The sequence below is a fragment of the Macaca mulatta genome, chromosome 6 (genome assembly GCF_049350105.2).
Source record: "Macaca mulatta isolate MMU2019108-1 chromosome 6, T2T-MMU8v2.0, whole genome shotgun sequence".
Taxonomy (NCBI): Eukaryota; Metazoa; Chordata; class Mammalia; order Primates; family Cercopithecidae; genus Macaca; species Macaca mulatta.
This window is the reverse complement of record NC_133411.1, coordinates 168,933,647-168,948,540: the sequence shown is the minus strand read 5'-3', so window position 1 is coordinate 168,948,540 and position 14,894 is coordinate 168,933,647. Positions and strand designations below refer to the sequence as shown.

The 14,894-nt window shown below is 40.2% G+C and overlaps 1 protein-coding gene across 24 annotated transcripts in view; it reads left to right on the top strand.

Moving 5' to 3' along the window:
* The window catches only part of PWWP2A (PWWP domain containing 2A), a 64,278-nt gene that overhangs the window by 36,026 nt on the left and 13,358 nt on the right, over positions 1-14,894 (top strand). For 7 of the 24 annotated variants that reach the window (XR_013394977.1, XR_013394970.1, XM_015141343.3 and 4 more), the window contains one exon: positions 10,210-12,496. The exons of 7 other annotated variants lie outside the window; for them this stretch is intronic. Coding sequence is in view for 4 of the 17 variants with exons in the window: in XM_015141343.3 (XP_014996829.1) it covers positions 10,210-10,223 (14 nt within the window). In the remaining 13 variants the exon portion in view is untranslated. Of the gene's footprint in view, positions 1-7,281; positions 7,402-10,209; positions 12,497-14,894 lie in introns of those variants that run through there. 10 more of the 24 variants (XR_001445635.3, XR_013394975.1, XR_013394974.1 and 7 more) reach the window with 4 other exon arrangements.

Genomic DNA, 14,894 nt, shown 5'->3' with positions numbered 1-14,894 from the left:
TTAAAAAATGAAAGCATTAGCTAATAGTAATATGCTTTGTTGTGCCATTTTCAATGAAGGAATAGGAAGTTTAAAGTCACAGTGATATAGCTGATCTGTGTATTTTTAGTTTTCCAGGGTATTTTGGTGTCATTACCATGGATAATTGACACTAACATAAGATAAACAACTCTTTGTCTTATCTTTACTCAAGTAAGAAACCTAACATTTATAGATCCAAACAGGTTTTTTTTTTTGCCTTTCCTTGTGGCATTGTGTGGAAATCACTTTCTCCTTGTTATATTAATGGAGCACTGTGATCTTTTTGTGTGGTATTTGAAAAATTGTGGTTAAATAGATGTAAAATTTATCATCTTAATCATTTTTAATTATACAGTTCTATGGCATTAAATACATTCACAATGTTGTTCAACCATCACCACCTTCCATCTGTAATTTGGTTTTGATAGAAATCTTTTAAATTTGGGATGGCATTTTCTAGAAGGTGTTGGAAATTAAGTTATAAGAGTGTTTTTCTTGGTCAGTGGTGTGATTGGAATATGTTGCTGGCATTGCCCCACTTCCAGGATTCCTTCCTGATCAATCTGTAGTCCTATACAAGGAAATGACTGTAGCTTACAGTGCTAATTGGTGCCCCCCCCAACTTTTTTTTTGGAGATAGGGTCGCACTCTGTCGCCCAGGCTGGAATGCAGTTGCGAGATCACAGCCTTGACTTCCTGGGGTCACGCAGTTCTCCCACCTCAAGTCCCCTACCCCCACCATAGCTGGGACTACAGGTGCGTGTCACCATGCCCGGCTAATTTTAAAAAAATGTTTAGTAGAGACAAAGTCTCCCTTTGTTGCCCTGGCTGGTCTCAAACTCCTGGGCTCAAGTGATTCTCTCGTCTTGGCCCCCAACAAAGTGCTGGGATTATAGGCATGAGCCACCGTGCTCGGCCAGTGTCTCCATTTTTAAGAACTGTAACTGCCAAAATTTTAGGTGAATTAGTGTGACTGTACTTACCGAGTAGTTAGTTGGTTTTGGTTAAAACTGTTCCCTTCCAGTAATGTAAACTTTTATATCAAGGCATATTTGTTTTCCATTAACTTTACTGACATAAAAAGTGGAAAAAGCAAGTAAATTTCAAAAAAATGGTATACATATTATTAAAATATGGCAAAAAGTGTGATGGTATATAAAACTTGGAAAGTAGTTTAATTCCATTACTAATTTAAATGATTTCCATATTCAAAATTGACAAAAAAATTATTTATGAGGCTGAACATGGTGGCTCATGCCTATAGTCCCAGCTACTCCAGAGGCTGAGGCAGGAAGATGGGGTTCCACCATGTTGGCCAAGCTGGTCTCAACTCCTGACCTCAGGTGATCTGCCTGCCTTGGCCTCCCAAAGTGCTGAGATTATAGGTGTGAGCCGTTGTGCCCAGCCCATAAAGCTTTGATGTTGAAAACAGACCAATTGCAAACTCAGTTTAAAGGTGAATTAAATATATATATATTTATATATTTTGAGACAAGGTCTCACTCTCGCCCAAGCTAGACTGTAGGGGTATAATCATGACTCACTGCAGCCTCGACCTCCTAGGCTCAGGCGATCCTCCTACCTCAGCCTCTTAGCTGGGGCCACAGACACATACCATCACACCTGACTAATTTTAAAAAATTATTTGTAGACACAGGGTCTCACTATGTTGCCCAGGCTGGTCTTGAACTTCTGGGCTCAAACAGTAACTTCCGCCTTGGCCTCCCAAAGTGGTGGGTTTACAGGTATGAGCCACTGCACCCAGCTAAATATTGTTTCTTCACATTTCTGATATTCTGGCCAGGTGTGGTGGCTCATGTCTGTAATCCCAGCACTTTGGGAGGCTGAAGCGGGCGGATCATGAGGTCAGGAGTTCGAGACCAGCCTGGCCAACATGGTGAAACCCCGTCTCTATTAAAAATATAAAAATTGGCTGGGTGTGGTGGCGCGTGTCTATAATCCCAGCTACTCAGGAGGCTGAGGCAGGAGAACTGCTTGAACCTGACCTGGGAGGTGGAGCTTGCAGTGAGCCGAGATCATGCCATTGCACTCCAGCCTGGGCAACAAGAGTGAAACTGTCTAAAAAAAAAAAAAGTTGAAAACAGTCATTATTTAAATATGGAAGTTTCTTTGTATCATAAGAATGTGACGGTTATAAAGGCTGGGTATGGTGGCCCACATCTGTAATCCCAGCACTTTGGGAGGCCGAGGCAGGCGGATCACCTGAGGTCAGGAGTTCGAGACCAGCCTGGCCAACATGGTCAAACACCATCTCTACTAAAAATACAAAAATGAGCTGGGCGTGGTGGCAGGTGCCTGTAGTCCCAGCTACTCGGGAGGCTGAGGCAGTAGAATGGCGTGAACCTAGTAGGCAAAGGTTGCAGTGAGCCAGGATCGCACCACTGCATTCCAGCATGGGTGACAGCGTGAGACTCCATCTCAAAAAAAAAAGAATGTGACATGTGACAGCCGGGCGTGGTGGCTCACGCCTGTTAATCCCAGCACTCTGGGAGGCCGAGGTAGGCAGATCACAAGGTGAGGAGTTCGAGATCAGCCTGACCAACGTGGTGAAACCCTGTCTCTACTAAAAATGCAAAAATTAGATGGGCGTGCTGGGGCAGCACCTGTAATCCCAGCTACTAAGGAGGCTGAGGCGAGAGAATCGCTTGAACCTGGGAGGCAGAGGTTGCAGTGAGCCGAGATCGTGCCATTGCACTCCAACCTGAGTGACAGAGCGAGACTCCATCTCAAAAAAAAAAAAAATGTTGGCAGTTACTTCCTTATACTGCCTGGAAATCTGAGTCTTAACCAGAAACCATCATTAAAACTTCTCATAATTTTTTCTATCCTGGTTGTCAGTATCTACAAGGAAAAGCCAAGTACTTCATAACTGAAGTGTTAGCCTGTTATGATCACACTTTTTTCCTCTTCGCAAATAAAAACCTTGTACTTATAATGCATATCAGGGGCTGAGTGCAGTGGCTCATGCCTGTAATCCTAGCACTTTGGGAGGCCAAAGCTGCTGGATCACCTGAGGTCAGGAGTTCAGGACCAGCCTGGCCAACATGGCGAAACCCTGTCTCTACTAAAAATACAAAAATCAGCCGAGCGTGGTAGCGGGTGCCTATAGTCCCAGCTACTCAGGAGGCTGAGGCAGGAGAATCACTTGAACCCAGGAGGCGGGGGTTGCAGTGAACCAAGATTGTGCCACTGCACTCCAGCCTGGGTAACAGAGTGAAACTCCATCTCAAAAAAAATAGAAATAAATAAAATGCATATCAGGTTTTAGCAAGGGCGGCTTGTTTTTCTTTTTCTTTTTCTTTTGTTTTTGTTTTTTTTGTTTTTTACTATTTAAGGTAATTTTGTATTTAATTTAGTAATCTAAATCTCATTTAGATTCACTTAAAAGCTATTGAAAAAGCCTAGGAGTGTCAGGTAAAATATGATGGAATTTTTTTATTGCCTCAGAAAAATTTTTTGTAATGTGAGAATGTCATCGAGTTGAGTGTAAAAGATAGAAATGGATACTCAGGAGTATATATATGACTTGCCAGTGATGCAGGTGAGTTTAAGCATTCATTAACATTTTTAGGACCAGGCGCCTTGGTTCATGCCTGTAATCCTAGCACTTTGGGAGACCGAGGCAGGAGGATCATTTGAGTCCAGGAGTTTGAGACCAGCATGTGCAACATGGTGAAACTCTGTCTCTACAAAAACGAAAAAATAAGGTGGGCTTGGTGGCACGTGCCTGTAGTCCCAGCTACTTGGGAGGCTGAGGTGGGAGGACCACTTTAGCCTTAGAGGCTGAGGCTGCTGTTAGCCATGATTGTGCCACTGCACTCTAGCCTGGGCGACAGAGTGAGACCCTGTCTCAAAAAAAACACAAAAAAGATTTTTGCAACAGTAGTGATTAATAGCAGGCTTTTATTGAGCAAAAAACCATTCCCTTTCACTTTTCAGGCACATGGCTCAAAGTACAAGCTCTTGAGCCAGATTTGCTGGATTCAAAGCCTGACTTGGATCAGCCACTTACAAACTATGTGATCTTAGGCAGGTTACTCCCAATATCATCAACTGTGAAATAGGGAGAATAATAGTATCTCCTCATAAGGTAATTGTGAGAATTTAAAAGAATATTTAAAGCAATAAAAAAATGTCTTGCATGAGGCTGTGTAAATACTTGCTATCATTACTACCACTGCAATCACTTTGTGTTGCACAGTCAATTCTGGTAGCTTTTGATACTATCATTCTGCAGCGTACACTCGGTATAAATGAAAATATGTTATAACAATATTATTCGTACCTGAAAATTTCGAGAATCATAGTATGATTATTCACAAATCTCTGGAAGTAGCATGAACTCACTGGTTTGAATAGGCATTTGTAGAGGTTAACTGAATCGAAGGTCATGAAGATTATGGTTAAAGGAGACCTGTATTAACATATTTCAACTCTTGCCCCATTCATTTATTTAACACACAAATTTCAGTGATCTGGTACTCACTTTCCTATTCTACTCTCCCTTATGCCAAGCACAGGGCCTGGCATGGGGAGAAATGATTGTCTTCTTGTGAATGAATGATGAGCAATTCTGGTTCAGACATGTCCTAATGACCGATGACCATCTCAGATGCCCTGCACATCCCGAATCCTTTCCATGACACATGAGAAGTATCTGAGCTGGTAGGGCTCAATGTAGTGGAGGTCCTATTAGGAGAACTTCACAAATGTGCTAGAACTACAAAGCCACATTTGTCAGCTTTTGGGTAAATTAGCTGATTTGCATAGATGCTGTGTTTCCCTGGGACCATAGCATTTTACTGTTTTAATGTTTTGCAGTATGGTGAAAAAGGATTTGAACATTTTCATTTTTATTGCTGCTCGTATGATTGAGTAGATTGTCTCCTCTTTCTAGGAGGGAAATGCCACACATTCCAAGGCCTTGATCTGTGTGTGGTGTGGCCATATTTTCCCGAGGATAGTCATTTTTACCCATGGCTCATTTTGGGGATGTTCTTAATCACAAATCTGTCATCTCCCGCAACAGTTTAAGTTTTTAGCAAGGAATCTGGCTGGGAGTGGCACATCTTGGTGTGCGTCCTGGTATACTGGGAAGAAATACGTGCAGTTTGTCTAAAACTCCAGTAAAAGAGCTGGTTAGAAAAATAGCACTAAGATTAGAAAGCCAGAAGGGCTATTGTAAGAGGAGATACTGTTGATGCTTTTCCTGCTTGTTCATGTTGCATCATGCTTTACTGTATTAAGAAAATGCATTTGGAGTGTTCAGTGAGATAATAGGTACATGTCAATGCTCTTAAGATTTTAGTTTTTAATTGTGGGCTTTCTTTAAGAGCATAAGCTCTACTTGTTTCGTGCACACTAAGAGGGAGATTGAGGGTTACCCTGTTCTGATTTGCCCTGTTACAGTTCTGCTGCTTCCCAAGAATAGTTGCCATTGTTGCACTTAAACTTTTCTCTCAAAGGACAAAATAAGTAATTTCCGATGAAATTGCCGCCTTTTCATAGGTCTCTCCCTCCACTTACTGCGTCACAGCTGGGTCTCCTTGGCTCTTCCTAATGGATATCCTGTACTAGTGGTAAATTTCTAAAGAAAAGCCTCGAGGCCCTAAAAGCATTGAGGGGAAGATTATCTTAAACACTAGCACAAAAGACTCACAGGCCAGGCACTGTGGACCAGGGACTGGCTTGTTAATATTTTGGCATTTCAGGGGGTTGCAGGTGAGGAATTGCACAGGGAAGGATGAGATCATTCTTTGATACATCTTGACTCTCCTTGCTTAAAGTTGAAAAGGAGATTTAGAATGATTGCTGAAACCTAACAAGTTTTACTTGCAGAGGGAGAGGTTCAAAAGATAATTTCTTTATTGCACTCAGATTCCCTTATTGTGTGATTGCTGTTGGGTTATAGTTGATAGTATTTTAAGTTTTTCCATGAACAAAAGGATAAATACCTCATTATTAAATCTCACCTAAAAAATTATTTTCCCCTGAGCTAAAATTCAGAGGGAATTATTTTTCTAGATCAGTTGTATACAAAATCTTTTCGATGAGTCAGAAAAGCCTTTTATAAGGTTTTCATTATATACTGCTGCTTCTAATTTTAACTTAGGATTAAAAAAAACAATGATTATAAAGACTGGATGTTATCTAACTAATGATCCCAGAGTTGACTACATTGATGTGATAGGTGAATTGTTTTTATTTATAGTTAGGAAAGTAAGCAAACAAGCAAATATGTTTAAAAATTAGGCTTAAGATAGCAGTCCTTCATTTAAATTATGCTTAGTATTTGAAGTCTGTTTTGAAAGCTTAAGTGTCATAAAAAAGCTTATCTTGTTATAACTTATTTCAACGAGGTATTACCTCACACAGTAAATTTAGGTCCTGAATAGTATGCAAGTGTGGTTATTGGGATTAAAGCGGAAAGGGGTTCAGGCAGTGCTTGGTCATTTTGCTAAAAAGGGTCAAAAGAGGCTCGGTGTGGTGGCTCACGCCTATAATCCCAGCACTTTGGGAGGCCAAGGCGAGTGGATCACCTGAGGTCAGGAGTTTGAGACCAGGCTGGCTAAAATGATGAAACCCTATCTCTACTAAAAATATAAAAAAATTGCCAGGTGTAGTGGCGGGCGCCTATAATCACAGCTACTTGGAAGACTGAGGCAGGAGAATCGCTTGAACCTGGGAAGTGGAGGTTGCAGTGAGCCAAGATCACGCCACTGCACTCCAGCCTGGGTGACAAGAGCCAGACTCTGTCTCAAAAAAAAAAAAAAAGTCATTGAGCTCATTAATTATATAGTGTGGACAGGGATGACAGGTTCAGCCTTATCTCTGAATACTGACTGAGAAGATCAGGACTTCTGCAGCACTAGGCTAATGTGAGATTAGTAAGACATTTTTGTTAGGAACACCCAGTGTGAGTTAGCATTTCCCCTTTCATTTGTAAGTTTGCTTGGAGGGCAGAATCTTGGTGTGCCCCATGGCATCTTGCTGCGGATTTGACTTGAGCCGGAGAGTGCCCTCTCTGGGCCAAGGCTGTTGTGTCTACACAGCTCTCAAGTCTGTTTTCATTTAGTACCAAAGCTTCTCTTTCTGTGAAGCCAGCACGTTATCCAGAATAAATTTGTTATGAAAATTCACCTGAATTTTGGTCTTATTTTAAAACTATTTTTGGTAAAATGGATGGATTTAAAAAACTCGAATGCTTTATTTTTGTTAACTTGGTTTTTTCTACCATAGGTCTCAACAAATGGCAGCTATTACATCAGACAGTGACGAGTCCTGCTGCTCCCTTACAGTGTCTGACAGACCACTGTGGATTCAGACTGGGAGCATTGAAGTTAACAGTGAAACGGGCAGGTCTGTCTGTTTTAAGCCCTGCCACAAAGTGAAGAGGGCATCATGTCATCACTTGATCATTCCTGAAGTAGATTAGGCTAGACTTAAAAGAATTCATTAGTTCTTTTTCTTTAGTTTTCATTGACCTTGGTAGCCGGTGTGCCTTGTGTAGGTGATAGTTTTAATGAATGAATATAACTTTCCATTGATACTACCTGCCATGCCAAAAAACAGGAGTCTCCTGTGAGCTTCCGTGAATTGAGAGCATATTATCTTAGGGTGGTAGAAGTTGGGTGTGACCTTGCAGAATTATGTCAAATAGCAACTGAGTCTCCATGGAAAGTCAAAAATACTGGATTTCTTTTATCTTTTCACTATCTCAGTCTTTGTCACTTTTATATTCATTAAACTTCTTAGTCATTACTTCTTTATATATATATATAAGAATATATATATGAAAACATATATGTATATATATTCTTAGTGAGTTAGTCTCAAAACCATTATCATTTACATAAAGCAACTCAGAATTCCAGAGGATGGTAAAAGATAGTGCTGAAATATAGTCTATTTCTTTAAGTACATTTATTTTTGGATAATGCCTAAAAGGCTTATTTTGGGCCCTTATAGGGTAGGAAAAGTTCAGGGATTTCTGTGTGTTTGCACTGCTTGGAAACTTACTACTTTTATTGCTTCCTTGAAGTGAGGCTGTTTAACCCTCTGGTGTTTGTACAGCTAGTGAAGAACTGTATAGTTGCATGGAAGCTGTAATTTGCAAACTGGGTCAGAATGGCAAATTTTGGATTAGAGATTGCAGCTGGGATTTTGGACACTTACCTGTGTAGCAGTGGTAGCCACCCTTAAGATGCGTATCTCTTGAGGGAATAGTGTTTTTTATTTTTCTGCACCTCTCATAGGAATAGTAAGATCTGCTTGAGTCCTTGCCTTTCCTGCCATAGATTTTAACTGAACTTGAACAGGCCTCACTAACATTGAAGCCAAATATTGAGAGTCATAAATAGAAGGAAATGGAATTGTACATGGGATTGGGTGTTTACCTTTTTTTCTTTCAGTTTATAAAATGGGAACATTTGCTTCCAAAGTTCTGTGTGAGCCTGAATCTATTAGTATTGCAATCATATTAGCACAGTATCTTAGTTTTAGAAAGTAAAAACTGAGCTGAATGTCAAATTTCTTTTTTTTTTTTTTTTGAGACGGAGTCTCGCTCTGTAGCCCAGGCTGGAGTGCAGTGGCCGGATCTCAGCTCACTGCAAGCTCCGCCTCCCGGGTTTACGCCATTCTCCTGTCTCAGCCTCCCGAGTAGCTGGGACTACAGGCGCCCACCACCTCGCCCGGCTAGTTTTTTTTGTAGTTTTTTTTTAGTAGAGACGGGGTTTCACCGTGTTAGCCAGGATAGTCTCCATCTCCTGACCTAGTGATCCGCCCGTCTCGGCCTCCCAAAGTGCTGGGATTACAGGCTTGAGCCACCGCGCCCGGCCAAGAATGTCAAATTTCAAAACAGCATAAATCATTGTTTTTTTGTTTTTGATTTTTTTTCCAGAAGCAAGGATTACATTCATCTTTCATCTTGATGTGTGTAGTATTTGTCCCTAGAGGTCACTTTTCATTGCTTGAGGAGAAACGTGATAGAATACCCTGTGAAATGTATTTTGTAGGCCTAATCTAGTAAGTGAAGGAAGCATGGGAACACCGGAAGGCAACACAAAATCAAGTCAGTTCTGTTGACATGGGGAAGATACCTCCTGTGAAATGTTTGGAAGTTAAATAATGGGAATGATGGGGTGGTTCTCTGTTTTCCTTGTTGCATTGTGTTTGTTGTGTCTGTTATCATTCCACTGAAATACCATTTTTGGTTTAAAAATGCATTTGACCAAAAAATTCATCTTTCTTTCCACGGATCATCTCTTTTGGAATTGAAACTCGTGTTGGTACTTGGGTTTGCAGGTTTGAGAAGCATAATCAGGGATTGTAGAAGGTTTCCGTGGGCATCTTTCTACTTCGTAGTATTAGAGGGAGGTTGGTAGTGTTGATCATTCTGGTCATGCTATTTAGCAGTCATTTTTATAAGCCCTGCCCTTTATAAATACTGCGCTTAGAGTCCTGCTTCTTGTTGGAGGTATGGTGAAGAGGCCTCTGCTGATAATCAGGTTTGCTGGTGTAACAAGGGATACTGGTCAGTCTAACCAGTGTACATGTGTTGTCTTCTAGTATCAAAATGGTGCTCTTGATGCCTTCTGATGTGCTGTGTCTACTTCTGGGGAGGCACCCTCCACTCCCTTCTTTTTTTACTCTCTGCAAGTATGTGGACAGTGTAACCTGCTGCTGATTTGTACATAGCCTGGCTCTGTTTATAAATTTGCTAAAACTGTAGGCTAGTCTGTGCTAGTAGAAGGCCGTTGGTGCTTCATAGCAGTCCCCAGCAACTAAACTGACTCTCACAGCATTATACTGTGAAATGGCAATATAAAGAACAAAATTAAAATTCCCCTGTTACTAGGCAGATATTTATAAGCAAGTATTTTTAAAAAAACACCTAAGTGCACATTGATTATGTAAAAATGACAGCCATTTTACTTGTGTTGGAAACTGGCCTGATAATACTTCAGAAATAACATGAATATTTCTGCTGGTTTAGAGTGGCAGTAAGTTGTTTTCTTAAAACAACATCGGTCAGGTTTAACCGATTTAAAAGAAAAAATCAGGTGTGATCCCACAGTCTATGTAGGGCTTAAACAACAAGGACATCTTTTCCTCATATAATTACTTGTGCTTAACTACATTTTCTTCCTTTTCTTTACTATATTTCAGCACAAAGACATTAGCAGGCTGCTGGTTTCATGGACCTGTACCACAATGACACAGAGAACACCAGAGCATCAGGACTGAATGAAATTGGAGTTTTTAAAGCTGCACTAAGAAGTAAATGTTAAGGCAGTGGTTAAAAACAAGTCTATAAAGGGGCACTTGCAAATTGTCCTATCTTAAACCGAAGAAAAGGTATTAGGGAATATTTTATAAAAAATAAACTATTGCAATAAATCATGCATGAGATGAGGAGAAAAATGATGTGAATTACACACACAAGAACTCACTTGAATTTTAGGTATGAAGAAACACTGACAGTAACTTCTTTTGAATGTGAAGTTCTTATCAGTACAGTTTGGACAGGCCTAAAAGACATGGGATGATGCAGAAATGCTGAATTATTTTTCATACTTAAACTTTGTGCTTTCTCCAAGGTTTAGGTTAATCAGTTCAGATACAAGCAAAGGTATTTCTAAAATGGCTCTTCTATGAAACAGCAATAGTCACATATGCCAAGGCCAATGTTTCCTTCAGGGTGCCAGTAGAAACAACAGAAAATAACATTCTGCTGAAAGGATGGCAAAGTGCCCCACCCCACCCCACAAACAAAATTTGGATCTTTTCCTTCTTTAATAAAGCAGGGCTGTATTATCTTGAATATATGTTTGCTTGTTAGAACATATTAAGATATATTTATTTGCCACTAGTATTTAACATTTTGTGCACATTTTCATAATTACATTCTTACCTTTCAAATTTTGACTCAAAGAGGATAGGCTAGTGTTGATCTTGGAGTGCAAATGTATACTCCAAGAGCTAGTTCTTAATTCTGCTGGGTTGGAAAGCCTTTTATTATTGTCTGTATCCTTACTGGTTTTATCTAGTTCAAAAAAGGTGATAACGTCTAAATTTTGATGTGAACCTCTCTCCAGAAAGCCCCTCCTAAGTGCAAGAAATTCTAACAGGTGTCAGTAGGACTTGGCCCTGGGGGACAAGTGGCAGGAACAGGATCCTTTAAAACAGTGTCAAACTTTTCATGCATGGAGCATGAATTCTTACTAATAGAGACTGTAATTTTTTTCTTGTCTTTGGTAAATATTATAAAAAACCTTAATTTTTCTTTTTTAATGAATGGAGAAAACATGAGAAAACCAGATGGACCTGTTAGTACTACATTTTTAAGGCATTTTATATTTGATGGTGCCGTACTTTTAATAATAATAAAACTGAAGTTTTTTAGTGGCAATACTGATTTATTTTTTAAACCAGAAAGATAATCCATATTGATTACTTATTACAAAAAAGGGAAAATACGCCAAAAAATAAAAACCCTTAAAATTCATATGAAGCAACATAACAGGTAACTGAGCACTTGGCTTAAGTAGTCAGACTTTCCATAATGTTACTGTGTAAGTTTGGAATTACCTAATAACCCCAGACTCAGGATTACCAAAGGGTTCTGGGTGAGTTTGAAAACATTTAATACACCTATGATTTGTTTTACAACTTGAAGAGGCAGGCAGTCTTGTGTCTAATGAGCTTAATGCAAATTCTAATTATACTGCAAATAATTTGAAGTTTTTATTGCATTCTACAATTGTCTGTTTGGAAAATTACATATTATGAAGTCATTATATATTTTATCAAGTCAGAAAAAAATCAGCTCAGGAACTGTAGCAGCAGGGAGTTCTAAAGATGACATGAACTATACTATAGGGGTGCCCTACTCTATGTGGCCTAGGGCTTTGGTTTGGGTCAGTCTTGTTCTTTCAGATACAAAACACCAGCAGTACCTTGCAGGCTCACTTCAGGAACCAGATAACTCCCAAACCATGGTGGAATTATACATGAAGTGTATGATCAAGATTTTTAATTAAGCTTTAGAATTCTTTATTTGTGTAGAGTAATGGAAATGGCCAAGAAGTAATAATATAAAGCAAAAGAATTGGGAGAGATCAGGTTATAAGTATATAAATATTTTTTTTCTCTCATGGCATATTCTCAAAGGTGTTCTGTTGCAAACCAGATTTTCCTTTTTTAAAAAATGAAACTTGGTGGTATTTAAAATCTAGACCTACCATGTTGCTATTTCACTTTCATTGCTTTAGTTGCTTAATATTTAAGCTTTGCTTCATGCTACCTTTTGTCTGTACTTCAATCTTCATAAGCCTATTTTGTTTTGTAGACTTGAATGATAAAAATTGTTTCTCATCTTAAGTATGCTCAGAGTTTTAAATGTTAAAGAATGTTGTGTAACCTTTATCCAATAAAGTCTTTGATTTTTTAAAAATTTAGTTATTTAAAAACTATGTTTACTTTTTAGGAGTTAGTTTTTAAATTTTTTTTTTTTTTTTTTCTATTAAAATTCAATCACTGGCTGTACTTTAGGGAGCTGTTTTGAGTAGCAGTGCTTCCTAAGGAGAACAACCTGCAGGAGATTTTATGGGACCTCTTTATGACCAAAGATAGAGAAAGGGTGAACAGTTTAATTAGGACCCTGTGCACAAACATAACTGCTTTTTGACAGAAACAACCTACCCTTCAGCGTTGGCTGTAATTACATGCCTGCTGCTGGGTTTGTCTTGTTTTCCTTTGTTTTAATTTTAAGGAATCCTGCCCTTATGGACAGATGGTCGCTTCTTGAATAGCCCAGCACATTCAGTGAGAGGTCGAGGGTTTGGCCTAGGAATCAGAAACACTTGGTTATCAGGAGAAATGAGCCTTTTCAAACCTACAGACAGTTCACATGACTGGCCCAGCAACTTAGGTCAATGTACTTTCTTTTCTGTTTCAGAAAGGCAATCCTTTGGCTTCGTGTTATTCCAGAGTACATGAAGGCTTTAATCTCAAACATTCTCCCATTTCAGTTTATCTAAATGAGTATGAAAAAGAGACCACAGGAATCTGGCTCTGCTAATATCTTTTTTCTCTCAAACGTCTCACTAATGAAAATGGAACAGAGAGAACCAGGGAAGATTAACAACCCATGTGCTCATTATCTGAGAGGGCCTACAGGAGACTCACACTGATCCTGGTCATGTATATCAGTATATTTATAGACACGACTCCTACAAGATGCAGGGAATGAGTGATGCAACCCATAGATGCAACTGAAAATCTTACTGATGCTGGCCTTCACATAAGAAAGCGTAAGTTCACTTTTCCTCTTTCAGGTAAAGTTTTTTTTTTTTTTTTTAAATTTAAATAATAGAGACGAGGTCTTGCTTTGTTGCCCAGGCTGGTGTCAAACTCCTGGACTCAAGTGATCCTCCTGCCCCGGCCTCCCAAAGTGCTGGGATTATAGGCATGAGCCACTGCACCTGGCCATGATTCTTTTCTCAGAATAAGAAATTATTTGAATAAAGAGGTTTTTTTTGTTTTTGTTTTTGTTTTTGTTTTTTTTTTTTGAGACGGAGTCTTGCTCTTGTCGCCCAGGCTGGAGTGCAATGGCATGATCTTGGCTTACTGCGCCCTCCCTCCCCCGGGTTCAAGCAATTCTCCTGCCTTAGCCTCCCAAGTAGCTGGGATTACAGGCATGTGCCACCACCCCCGGCTAATTTTGTATTTTTAGTAGAGATGAGGTTTCTCCATGTTTGTCAGGCTGGTCTCAAACTCCTGACCTCAGGTGATCCGCCCACCTCGGCCTCCCAAGGTGCTGGGATTACAGCGTGAGCGACTGTGCCTGGACTTTTTTTTTTTTTGAGATGGAATTTCACTGTTGTTGCCCAGGCTGGAGTGCAATGGCGTGATCTTGGTTTACTGCAACCTCCACCTCCCGGGATCAAGCGATTCTCCTGCCTCAGGCTCCTGAGTAGCTGGGATTACAGGCATGTGCCACAACGCCTGGCTAATTTTGTATTTTTAGTAGAGACAGGGTTTCTCCATGTTGGTCAGGCTGGTCTCGAACTTCTGATCTCAGGTGATCCACCCGCCTCAGCCTCCCAAAGTGCTGAGATTACAGGCATGAGCCACTGTGCCTGGCCATATGTTGTTTTTTAAGGATCCTTTTCTCTAGTGATTAGCATGCTGCCAAATCTTTGCTTAATTGGAATGAGATTTATTTATTTAGAGACGGAGTCTTGCTCTGTCACCCAGGCTGGAGTGCAGTGGTACGATCTCTGCTCACTGCAACCTCTGCCTCCTGGGTTCAAGCGATTCTCCTGCCTCAGCCTCCCAAGTAGCTGGGACTACAGACATGCGCCACCGCACCCGACTCATTTTTGTATTTTTAGTAGAGACAGGGCTTCACCATGTTGGTCAGGTTGGTCTTGAACTCCTGACCTCATGATCTGCCCACCTCGGCCTCCCAAAGTGCTGGGATTACAGGTGTCAGCCACTGTGCCGGGCCAGGAATTTTTATTGTTGTTAATTAGAATATAATCCACTGTTTCTGAGTTTTGTTTTAGCTCAGTGCCTAAGTCCTCTGGATCCTGAGTAGGCAGCTCAAAATTTGGGCGATCTTCTACATAAGTTGAACTGTAACATCATTGTGGAGTGCCCTGAGGTAAAAGAAGAGCCTGACATGTTAGTGCCCAGAAAAGCACAGCCAGCGCCTTTAGTAAGAACAGCCTTACAGAAGACAAGGATGGATACGACCCTTCACATGCCTAGATTCGGCTTTCTTAACATCTGTAGGAAATGAGATGGGCCAGACGAGCTTCTGTAGCACAAGCTGAAACTATAATCTC